This window comes from Cnephaeus nilssonii, assembly GCF_951640355.1.
Source record: "Cnephaeus nilssonii genome assembly, chromosome: 6".
Lineage (NCBI taxonomy): Eukaryota > Metazoa > Chordata > Mammalia > Chiroptera > Vespertilionidae > Cnephaeus > Cnephaeus nilssonii.
In genome coordinates this window covers 50,372,817-50,384,542 of record NC_137077.1, presented here as the reverse complement: position 1 = coordinate 50,384,542, position 11,726 = coordinate 50,372,817, and the positions used below count along the sequence as shown (strand labels likewise).

The window sequence follows — 11,726 nt, the reverse complement described above, 5'->3', positions numbered from 1 at the left end:
GGATGTCTTTCTAGAAGCTCTGAATCTGTATCCATTCCCAGATTCCCAATGTTCTCCAATGTTCTTTAGCCGTGAGCACTTGCTGAACCTCTCTCCCTTCCTTCCCCTCCCTACTGAATTTTCCGTGATGAAAACCGGCGGGAGTCGGGGGGGGGGGGGGGGGGGCGGGGGCAGCGTCCAGGGGGAGGTGGCTTCTGAGGAGCCAGGGCCCAGGGCTCGATGCCCAATGTCTGCTCAAAGCAGCCAGTACCACCAACTCTAAGGCCCTCCATCCTTTTAATGCTCAGCCTGCCTTTGGCAAGAGCTGGGGAGTCTGGTTCTGATTACCAGGGGGTGGAGCACCTGATTCCAATCTGTCCAATCTAGCAGCGGGGAAGAGGCTGTGAAGCAGCACATGGTGACAATGTGGGTCCCCCGGAGACGGGCATTTGGGAGGGGTGGGTGTTGCTGGGACTAGGGAGCCATGATCTTACTGCTCTTGGCTGAGTTGGTGTCCAACAGGCAGTCCAGAGGTTAGAGCAGTCACTGGGGTCTGGAGGGAGGGGCTGGGGGGTTGGAATGGAGCTGGGGCGGGAAGAGATTGGGAGGAGAGACAGGAGTTAGGAGAGCAACAGGGATCAGAGGCTACTGGAGGGGGGGTAGGGCTGAAGGTCACTCTGTATTTTGGCAAGATTTGATTATGTCATTGAGATACATGCGACATGAAAATTGGTTCAATTCTTTGGAGCATATGCTAGTTCTTTTTAACATCTTGCCTTCTCCAGAGTTCATTCGAGTCTGTCTTTGGTTGGCCCTCTGATACATGTTAAGGGGGTAGGTTCTAATCTCTAAAGGTACCTAAGGAGAGACTGGGACTCAGCCAAGAGGCACTTGATTGAATCTCAGAGCGGTGGGTGGGCTAGAGCCTTTCCCTCAAGCTGGTGTTGCTGTCCTTAAAGAGGAACCCCTTTTGAGGTTCCACAGAATTGGGAGAGGAGCATAAAATGGGGAGCTGAACTACCAGCTCAGACTTGATGCTGGCTCTCACTGTGGGGGAAGGAGGCTGCAAAAAGGAAGCTGATGAGAGGCTGAGTGAGAAATTATTGAAGAGGTGGCTTGGTGGGAATGAAATACAAATGGGTGGCACATAGGGCCAGCCAGGCAGACCGAGAGCTGCAGAAAGGGGAAAGGGAGGAGAAAGCCAGGATGATGTTAGTAAAGTGAAACAATCTTAGGGACACCTCACCCTCCCTCCATGCAGGTTTTCTTACCTTGATTACGCAGAGGGCAGCCCATCTTGGCCCCGAAGGCTGAACCTCCTCTTCCAGGGTCTGGGGTGATCCCATGCCCGTGACGCAGTGTGTTGAGATCCTTGGGGTGGGGATTAGAGGAGGAGGGCACTGAGGGCTGGAAGAGCTCCTGGTCAGGGGAACTTGTGGAGGGCTGGGCGCTGGGAACCAGGAAGAGTGGGGGGAAGAGCAGAGCTGACCCAGAGGCGGATCTCCTGGCTGAGGACAGAGCTTGTATTGTCCAACCCGGAGGTTGCTGCAGCTGGGCGGGGAGCAGCACAGCTTGCTTCTTCCAAACCCCTTCTTTCTGCTGAGGTGGGAGGGTGAGGGAAGGCGAGTCCCCCCTTCACTTGTGGCCCTAGGGGCTACTATGGTTGCTGAGAAACAAGTTTTATTTGAGAAATAATGCTTCCCAGGAGCAGATGTGTAGCTCTCCCACTTCCTGCGAAACCAGATGCTGTGAGCTCACTTAGCACTTGAGGTAATGCCCTCAGCACTAACTGGGATCCAGAGCCTCGTGCTTGATTCTGTTTAGGAGAAAGTAGGCCACATGGCCCATTATACACATGGGACCCAACCAACCTAAAATGGATCCTTACAAAGTAGGATGTCATACCTACACCCTTCTGGTTGCTTAAGATTTGCAGCAAAGGCTGACCAGGCCTGAGATGCATTTGTGCTGTAGGGCTCAGAGCGGATGGGGGAATACCAGTGCCTGCCTTTCCCCTCGTGGGACATAGGAGAGGGAGCTCCTTCCTCCCTGCCCTTTCTTTGCTCAACCAACACGAACCTCCTTCATGTTAGCCTTTCCCACTTTCATTCCCTACTCCCCATCACCGTTCACCCAGACCTCAGTATTGCAGCGAGGGGCGTGGCTCAAGTGAAGGCTTGGAGAGCGTGCCGGGCTGTGGTGCTGAAGCGGCAGTTAAGCAAGCACTGCCATGAGGTGCCACAGGCAGCCTGGGCAGGGCCTTTTCCCTCCTAAACCCACATGGACAGGCTGTACAGGGAGCCTCTTTCTTATCCCTCAACTTTGAAGAGATCAATGTACCAGCAAGAAAGCAGACCAGCCGCTGCCGTTGGCCCAGGGGAAAGCCACTTACGTAACTATGCTCCCAACTCCCCCTTTCCCCTCGGCTCCTAGTCCCCAAATGGAGGTTCCTGGGCTTTCTGTGCTCCACCCCCTGTGACCGTAAGGATTCTCTGCCACTCTCTAACCTCTTTCCTGCCCTGGCAACAATGAACAGTTTGTCCCTCTGTTTGGAAAATTCCCACTGAGTCTGAGCCATGATTAAAAGTGGTAACCCAGCCCTGGCCAGTGTGGCTCAGTTGGTTCAGCTTTGGTCCCATGCACCAGGTCACTGGTTCAATTCCAGGTCAGGGCACATGCCCGGGTTTCAGACTTAATTCCTAGTTGAGGGTGTACAGGAGGCAGCCAATGTTTCACTCTCATATCAATGTTTCTAATAATCAATTAAGAAATCTTAAAAAGTGATAACCTAGACTCCATTCTGCCTGTGCAGTTCAACCCAGGAAAAGAGGCTGCATCTTTCAACAGCCGAAGGGCGGAGGTTTATGGAGGCATTGCCTCAAGGACATGAGGCTTTATCCTCAGAGCTCCCACTTCATCTTAGTAAACAAATATGCTCAAATGATATTAAAAGTTACCACCAGACAAAAATGTTGGAGGGGAGTTGTGTGAATTGCCAGTTCTTGGGCCTCAATGACCAGATCAATTCCCCTGGTAAATCCACCCTCTGTACTTGCACAAAATGGTACCCAGAGATGGGAAGGCAGGGTAGCTGACTGTCCGTGGGGAGTCCACAAAAAGGACTTGGGAGCATGGAGTGTATCGTTAAAGAATTTCAGCATTAAAATGAACTTTAAAGATCAGATTTATTTGGAGAAAACAAAAAAACCCCACAACCCAAAGGATGGGATTCACATCTCAAGACATCTCCCAGGTAGTAAGTCTACAGATTACAAATCATTTTCATAGAAGATATTTTTGTACAAATTTTACATGTATTGAGTAGGACATAAATCCCTGTTTGTTTTAATGGGGGACATGGTAGGGGAGTGGGAAAGAACAGCTTTTTTGGACACAACTATTTGGAAGGAGTAGACTTGAAGAGGGCAAACCCTATCTTTTCATCATCTACAGCAAATGGTTAAAAAAACCCTTTCACCTCGGGTCTCTAAAAGCCATTTCCTGGCCATCCAAGCCAATTACAGTTACTTCACTTGTACGGTTTTTATGTCCACTGGGTAAATGATTCATTATGCCAACTGCTGCAGCACTCATAAACCAACACCCCCGCATAGCTGGACAGGCTCTAACCTAGGACTGATGGGAGGAGGGCTTGCAAACAAGAGACCAAGGTCTCATTTCTCTGTTAGGTACCAGTATTGCCCATAAGGATTCCACCTACTGAGCTGACAGTACAAAGGAACACATAAAAGCAGGCAAGTTAAGTTACTGTGTTGCAAGAGAAACCAGGACCTTGTTAAAGAGTTCTCTCCATTATCGTTTATTTTCAAGGGAAGCTAAAAACAAAACAAAACCACACACTGGTCTAGGCCACATTATAAATCCAAACATTGGTGTGGGATTTCAGTGGAGAAAAGGAAACTTGTAGGGAAAAAAACAAAAAAAACCCCACCCCCGAAAAATTAAAAGCCTCGAACAAAAACCCCAATCAAGGTCATAAGAAAGGCTCCCAGTTTAACTGTCCCTATTTATCCACCGCCCTCACCACCTAAGACCATTCTAGTTTTCTGAGGTGTAAAAGGGGTCAGGACTGAACAGCAGGAGAGTCAAAAGGCAAAGGAGCCAGGATTTACTTGAGAAGAGCAGTGATTCCTCATTAGACAGCTCCCAGGGGCTGATCCAGAGGCCTGGGGCACTGGGTCTGTGGCTTCAACAGAAGCTGCTTTTTGGGAGGTAACAGGAAAGAGTAGCATGAGGAACACAAGACAACAGTCTAAATTTAAAAGCTTCAAGATTTCAACAGAATGTGGGTATTTGAACTTTGAGAAAGGATAGTGTTGAAGAAAGGGCAAAACCAGGACACGTAAGAAACTTGGGAATTCCCACACCCCTAAGTGCTTCCTGCTCCAGGAAGTAACCATTCATGTGTTTATTGGAGGTCATATCATTTTTCCCTATTTCTGGTTCAAAATAATTCATCACCTCCCCAAAGCTTCTTTTCAAACCACGATTTTCCCACTTATTTTGGTCACCAAGCAGTCCTATTCTTTAGAGGCCTGTAGACTCACTCCCAGCTACCCCCCTGGGGGGTAAAAACGAAGGCATTCCCCCTAGGCTGGCCCCAGTAACTCAGAATTAAATAAGAGGAGGGGCTGGCAGCCTCCTGGAGACTAAAACTTCAGAGACTAAACCTACCTTTCCAAGGATGGGGAATTTATTCAGATATTTAGAATTCATAAATGCCACATTAGGATATAAGAATTAAAGGTACAAATCTCATCCTCTTCCTCATACCTGCCCTACTGCCCAACCAGATTCCAGACATTGCATCACTGGCACTGCCATTTTCCTAAATGGAGGCCCCTACGCACTGAGCACACGGGCGACTGCATGTGTCATAAAAGTGCACAACTTTCCCATTAAAATATGCCTGTCTTTCTGGCTATATTGACGATTCTCCAGTTAGTTCAATACTTTAAAGGCTGCAGCAGCATGCAAAAAAATTTCATTTCATTTCGCTTTTTTAAAAAAAGTTAAGAAGTCTCCAGGAGATGTGAGTTTTATTTTGTCTTGTCTGGCTAGAGGTTTGGTTTGCTCTTGAACGTTCCAGGGTAGAGAGAGACTCGGAGAAAACAGGATGTAGAGGTCTAGTCGGTGTAATCTTCTCCCTCGTTTTCATCTTCACCATCCACAGAGAGAGCAGCATACTTGCTTGCAGAACTGAACTTCTGTAACAGAGAAGAGTGATCAAGTGACCAAGGCCTTAAATCCTCACATCAAAATCCAAGAAACAGCCCAGCCGGTGTGGCTCAGTGGTTGAGAGTCAACCTATGAACCAGGAGGTCAGGGCTTGATTCCCGAATAGGGTACATGCCTAGGTTGCAGATATGCAGGAGGCAGCCAATCAACGATTCTCTCTCATCACTGATGTTTCTGTCTCTCTCCCCCATGCTCTCTGAAATCATTAAAAAAATATTTAAAAACAATTCCAAGAAACTGGATTCTGATACTTTAGTCCAGACCGCAACCACCTGCTTGCTCATTAGCTTTTACTGAAGCATTTCCACCGCTAGGGAGAGCTGTCAAAGGCATGCACGTGTGTTCTTATCCAAGTCACACACCACCCTTCATCTTGAAAAAGGCATGAGTAGTGAAAGGTAGAACAGAGAAAAATGCTAAACTTTCATTATTTCAAATGAGCAGCAGTGCCTTATTTCCAACCACTGTTTGCAGCCCTAAATGTAAGTGGGGTTCAACAGGAAAAGCTAAGGGAAGTAGAGTTGGGCAAGCCTTTGACACTTACAGAGGCTGGACTTTCTTCAGGTTTCTTTGGCTCAGGTGCAGATCGGGAGTCTTGATCCTTTTTGCCATCTTTCCTGCAGAGATGAGTATAAGACCACATCCTTAGGAGAGGACTCTCCCAAAACCCATAAGCAGCTCTGAGGCACTAAACAGGCACCTCCAGTCAACAGTTCTTGATACCTGGACACTTTGTGTTATTTCTAGATTCTCAGAATTGTAACTTTTTTTAGTGATTAAGTTTAGTTTGTTCACAGTGTGAGATCTGGTAATGCTTAGAGAACCAAGAACTTCTTAATTACAAAGACAGGGGTGCCTAAGCTTCAGACAACAGTTACAAACGACAGGACAGAGAACACACTTACCTCTCCGACTCCTTCCAGTGGTCTTTGTTCCCTCCATCTCCTGGACCACGGTTGGAGCTCCCACTTTGGCCTTTTGGGACACTCACCCCATCCACTTTATTTTCATCTGCTTGAGTGGAAATGCAAAAATAAATGGAAGGCAAGTAAATAATTACTCTCCCTCTCCTAGGTTTCCTAAGGGTTGGAGAAAAATGTGCTCATCATGTACCCAGGGAAATTAAACCTCACCCCAACCCAGACTTCCTTCCTAAATCCTTCTTCCCACGTACTCTATATATAACACACCCCTCCCCCAACAAGATCCACTAAAAAGTTCCACTGTAGGATTACACCATCATGAAAAGCCAACTGGCAATAAGGCTATGATGCTGTGTTGTGAGTGACCTTGGCCTTGCAGATGGTGACATTTCTAATCTGTACTGAGCATGTTATTTTCCTTCCGATTCCCCCGCCCCCTGTTCTACCAGGAAAGGGCAGGGTTCCATGCTTTCTCTAAAGAGACCACTCCTGCCCTCTAATGGCAAGAAAAGACAGAAGAACCTTAACACAAAACCTGGTGCAAAAATACACTGAAGTTCAGTATTTCATGACTTTATAGGCCTTTTAATTTAGGTCTCTAGCTGAAAAATCCTATTCTCCTTTTGATCTTACCTTTCCTTGCTGGTCCTTCCTCAGATGGTTGAGCTGGAACCACTTTCCCCCCACCACTAGAAGAAAAACATGTAATCACATCATCAGTTGTCTTAAAGAAGAGATAAGAAATTTATCACCCTCCAAGCTCTAAAAAGAACCCAAAATACATAATGCTGTGATATGTTAAAATACAGGAAAGACAGCAACAACAAAAGCAATTATTTGAACACTTTAAGTGCCATGTCCTTTAGAATTATCACAATCACACAAGGCTAATATTATTCTCTATTTTACAAATGAGGATCCTAAGACTTATGGAAGTGATCCTCCCATTGCCAACATGTGGCTGCTATGGGTTCTGAGTCTAGTATGTGCAGATTTTGAGGCACCAAAGGAATGTCAACTAGCTATAAAAACTCTAGAAAATGGACAATTGGTGCTCAGGAGCCAGCTCCAGTATACCACTGAATCTGAACGAATAGAGTAGACAGGTTAGGTGCTATCTAAGGCCAACCCCCCCTCAGGGCACTTTCTATCATGACATCACAACATTTAAGTGTCTACAGCTGCCCTGGTTGGTGTTGCTCAATGGTTAGAGCGTCAGCCCGCAGACCAAAGGGCACACACATACTTTGGTTACAGGCTCAATCCCTGGCCCAGGTAGGGCCTGCTGTGTAGGAGGCAACCCATGTGTTTCTCCCACATCAGTGTTTCTCTCTCTCCCCTCTCCTCCATTCCCTTCTCTCTCTCAAGAAAAAAAAAGAAAAAAAGAAAGAAAGAAAAAAAAAAATCCTCCGGTGAGGATAGGAAAAAAAAAAAGATTCTACAGCTAACCGACTGCTGTTTCCAAGCTGACTCACCTTGTAGGGGATTGCTGCTCTGTGTCTGAGCTCTGAGATCGAGCAGGAGGGTTAGAACTTCGCTTCACCCAAGCATTCTCCTTTGGTGGAGGGGCTGGCATTACCTTTAGAGGCTGTTCAGGTTTGGGAGGCTTAGAAGTTGGAGAGTGACAGTCTTCCTCCTTATTGAATGTTTCATTTTCTAGAGACTTCTCACTCTCTCTCCTTCGTGCATCTGTGAAGTCAGAGTGGGGGAGGGACAAATGATCAAAAATAGGCTTATTGTACAACCATCTGTTAGGATCTCAACAGAGTGGGAAATGGTCTATGTCCATATTTACTGCTATCATTTTTCTTAAATACAGACTCTAACTTGGCTCCCAAAATATGAGAAAATGTTTCACTGATGCAAGAGAAACTGGAAAAATGACTCTCCAAGGATAGCCCCTGACCTTTAAGATGATAGCTTTTCTAGTCTCATTGTTAAAATGGTCGCACTTGGAGAATGATATATCACACCCCCCCACACACACGTGTGTGTGTGTGTGTGTGTGTGTGTGTGTGTGTGTGTGTTTGTGTGAAGGGGACATATGGCCCTAGCCGGTTTGGCTCAGTGGATAAAGCGTCAACCTGTGGACTGAAGGGTTCCGGGTTTGATTCCAGTCAAGGGCACATGCCTGGGTGTGGGCTCGATCCCCAGTGTGGGGCGTACAGAAGGCAGCTGATCAATGATTCTCATCATTGATGTTTCTATCTCTCTCCCCCCCCCTCCTCTCTGAAATCAATTAAAAAAAAAATCTCACTCATATGTGGGATATAATGATCGACATAAACTGATGAACAAAAATGGATCCAGAGACAAGGTGGCACTGAGCAGACCATCCAACCTCAGGGAGAAGGCGGGGGGGAGATTAGCGATCAACCAAAGGACTTGTATGTATGCATATTAGCATGACCAATGGACACAGACACTGGGGAGGTGGGGGCTTGCCCTCGGGGGTGGGAGGGTTTAATGGGGAGGGGGGAGGTGACATGTAATACTTTATACAATTTAAAGGGGTCCTATGTTAAATCTGCAAACCCCAGAAATCACTGATCAACTTACAGGCTCAACATACACAAATATATAAGTAAACACGATACAACCAGATTTATACATTTATGAAAAGTAGAACACACTACTCCCCACCCCACCCCCCACCTCAGGGATTGAGCCCACAACTGGGCATGTGACCTGACTGGGAATCTCCTGGTTCATAGATCAATGTTCAACCACTGAGCCACGCTAGCCGGGCTCACGTATTTTTTTTTTAAAGCACCAAATGTCTCCTCAAAACTAGGAGCTTATTTTATCAGATCCTTTTTACACTTTAAGTGCAAGCTCTTCATAAGTAGGGATATAAATCAACCCAACCATCATATTCCTACCTGGGTACAAAGAGGCATTATATCCTGTTACTAAGAGTCTACTCCACCATGAATAATTTCTAGGAAACTTCTACAGCATGTGGACAACTATTTCCAAATTACCCCAACCTTGAGTCATGTTTTGAAATGCTCAAGTACAAATCAATTTAGAGGTGGGAGGAGAAGCCTTAAAATAAAAAACACCAAAAAAACAAACAAAACACCAAAACCCCCCAAAAAACACTGGCTCACATTAAGGGAAGGGAGGTGTTATAACTGAACAATTCAGTTTCCAAAGCACTAACCATGCTTATGACCAAGCAGTAATTCAAGGGAGGAAGAAAGAATCAAAAGCAGAATATCATCACTTGAAACACTGATTGCTCTGAATAAACAAAACTCAGATATCAATACATAAAATGAAGGGACAAAATGTAACAGAATCATTGATTGGCTGCCTCCTGCATGCCCCCTACTGGGGATCAAGCCTGCAACCCAGGCATGTGCCCTTGACAGGAATCGAACCTGGGACCCTTCAGTCCGCAGGCAGACACGCTATCCACTGAGCCAAACCAGCTAGGGCTTATGTATACTCTTTAGTAGAAAATTATTAAACAGATCATCTAAGTCTACCTCTGGTGCCCATTTCTCAAGATTTTTCAGAGCAGGAGGTGTAAAACTAATACCAATCTGAACTAATCCAAATAAAGAGTCCAGGATTGAATTTAACACCTCAAAGTCTCTGCATAATTTGGTTATGAATAGGTTATGGAAAATGGCAATAATATGATACCCACCCTCGTCTGACTTACTTCTGCCAGATGTGGCTGAGGTCCCAGTCTGTGATGACTCACTTCCTGTCCTTGACCGTTCCCGTTCCTGAGTTTCTTCACTTCGCCAGCTTGGATGTCTGTATAAGAGATTTAACAAAATACATATGTCTAGCTCAGTGAAGGCCACCTTGAACTCATGCTGACCCCCCCAAGTAGGATCACTTTTTGCATTGGCTAGGGCAGTGATGGGCAACCTTTTGAGCTTGGTGTGTCAAACTTCGCCAAAAAACTGAGCATAACTCGGGTAGTGTGTCACTTTGAGGAAAAAACATTATTTCGGTCTACGGCCATACCACCCTGAACGCGCCCGATCTCGTCTGATCTCGGAAGCTAAGCAGGGTCGGGCCTGGTTAGTACTTGGATGGGAAAAAACATTATTTAGCAAATGTTTCATCCTCAGGAGCAGCAAATGTTTCATCCTCGGTATGCGGCCGCCTCAGCGGCCGCGTGTCATCAGAAATGGCTACGCGTGTCAGTGCTGACACGCGTGTCATAGGTTCGCCATGACTGGGCTAGGGTTAAGAACATTTTCCTATATAATCTACAACACTGCCCTCCCTTCCTGAAAATACAATTCTGCAAGTCATTTAAAACTAGGCCCAATTGTCCAGAACATTGTTATAGAAGGTTTCTACCCTATTAGAGCCAATGCCACCTGTGATGACTCCTTTAGTATCTTAAGTAACACTTAGATAGTATAACCAACATACACACAAGTAAGAAAATGAAAAAATAGTAAACATCTTCTCTCCACTTTATCCCCAGTAAATTGAAAGAGGTAAATCTGCCCACTCACCATGGTGGGATTTTACTTTATATACTAAAGCAGGGCTTGCAAATTTTTCTTAAAGGCCCAGATAAACTTTACTTATAAACACAGGCCCAGATCACAATTTGCTGACTCCTGTATTAAAGTACCACCAATTTATATCCGTTGCAGGTTAAAATGAGTAGGCCTTTTTAAAAGTGTGAAGGATAGGCAACGACTCTTAACTGGGTTAAACCGTCCATGTACTGCAGACCACCTGGCAGCCCCAGCCCGTGTATACTAAATGCTGATAAATGACAACCAAAACATCCACACAGATTTTCCATGTAGCCCCTGGGGACGTAATGCCCCCACTAAGAACCACTGGATTCAGAGATGGGAAATTCATATCGACAATAACCTCACCTCTCTCGAGGCCGCCGTTCTAGTTTTGGCTCATCCAGCTGACGCTGCAATTTCTCCTGTTCCTTCTGTAGCCGCTCCTCTACTTCTCGTTCTCTAGCAGCTGTGTCAACAGGTTTTGCCCCTCCAAAGATGGAGGCTGCTCGACTGGACTGGGAGGTGCTAGCAGAGGAATCATCTTCCTTAGGAGTGCTCCGAGGCTTTAGATTCAGTTTGGGTCTTTGGGGGGGACCTACATCAAATAAAACTCTAAGTAATAGGTTTTCAAAATCAGAAGCTGATGGCTGGAAGTCAGATTCCCAGACAAAGCTTTTACATGGGATTCAGATTAGTGGCCTAGCCAATTCAGCAGAGAAGGTAAGAAGGGAGATTAGAAAATGGGTGGTTTGAATAATCAAGTCCAATCAATCTTTCCATTACCACATCCATGATGTACTACTAGACTAAGAGAAAGACTAAAAAATTGACACGATAAAACCAATCCTTTATCATGATTATTACTACCTGGGAAGAAATTTTCAACTACAATAGACTACTACATGAAAATATCTTGTTCAGCCGAAACCGGTTTGGCTCAGTGGATAGAGTCAGTCTGCGGCCTGAAAGGTCCCAGGTTCGATTCCGGTCAAGGGCATGTACATTGGTTACGGGCACATCCCCGGTAGGGGGTGTGCAAGAGGCAGCTGGTCGATGTTTCTCT

At 45.9% G+C, this 11,726-nt stretch overlaps 1 protein-coding gene across 4 annotated transcripts in view; it reads right to left on the bottom strand.

The window, feature by feature from the left end:
* Nucleotides 1-3,145: 3,145 nt before the first annotated feature.
* The window catches only part of EIF4B (eukaryotic translation initiation factor 4B), a 34,072-nt gene continuing 25,491 nt past the window's right edge, over nt 3,146-11,726 (bottom strand). The window contains exons 9-15 of one of the 4 annotated variants that reach the window (XM_079774159.1): nt 11,030-11,258; nt 9,820-9,932; nt 7,637-7,850; nt 6,795-6,850; nt 6,144-6,252; nt 5,783-5,855; nt 3,146-5,207 (exon numbers count right to left, since the gene is read on the bottom strand). In XM_079774159.1, coding sequence (XP_079630285.1) covers nt 5,127-5,207; nt 5,783-5,855; nt 6,144-6,252; nt 6,795-6,850; nt 7,637-7,850; nt 9,820-9,932; nt 11,030-11,258 — 875 coding nt within the window. In that variant the 3' untranslated portion in view covers nt 3,146-5,126. The remainder of the gene's footprint in view (nt 5,208-5,782; nt 5,856-6,143; nt 6,253-6,794; nt 6,851-7,636; nt 7,851-9,819; nt 9,933-11,029; nt 11,259-11,726) is intronic. The other 3 variants (XM_079774160.1, XM_079774161.1, XM_079774162.1) reach the window with 3 other exon arrangements.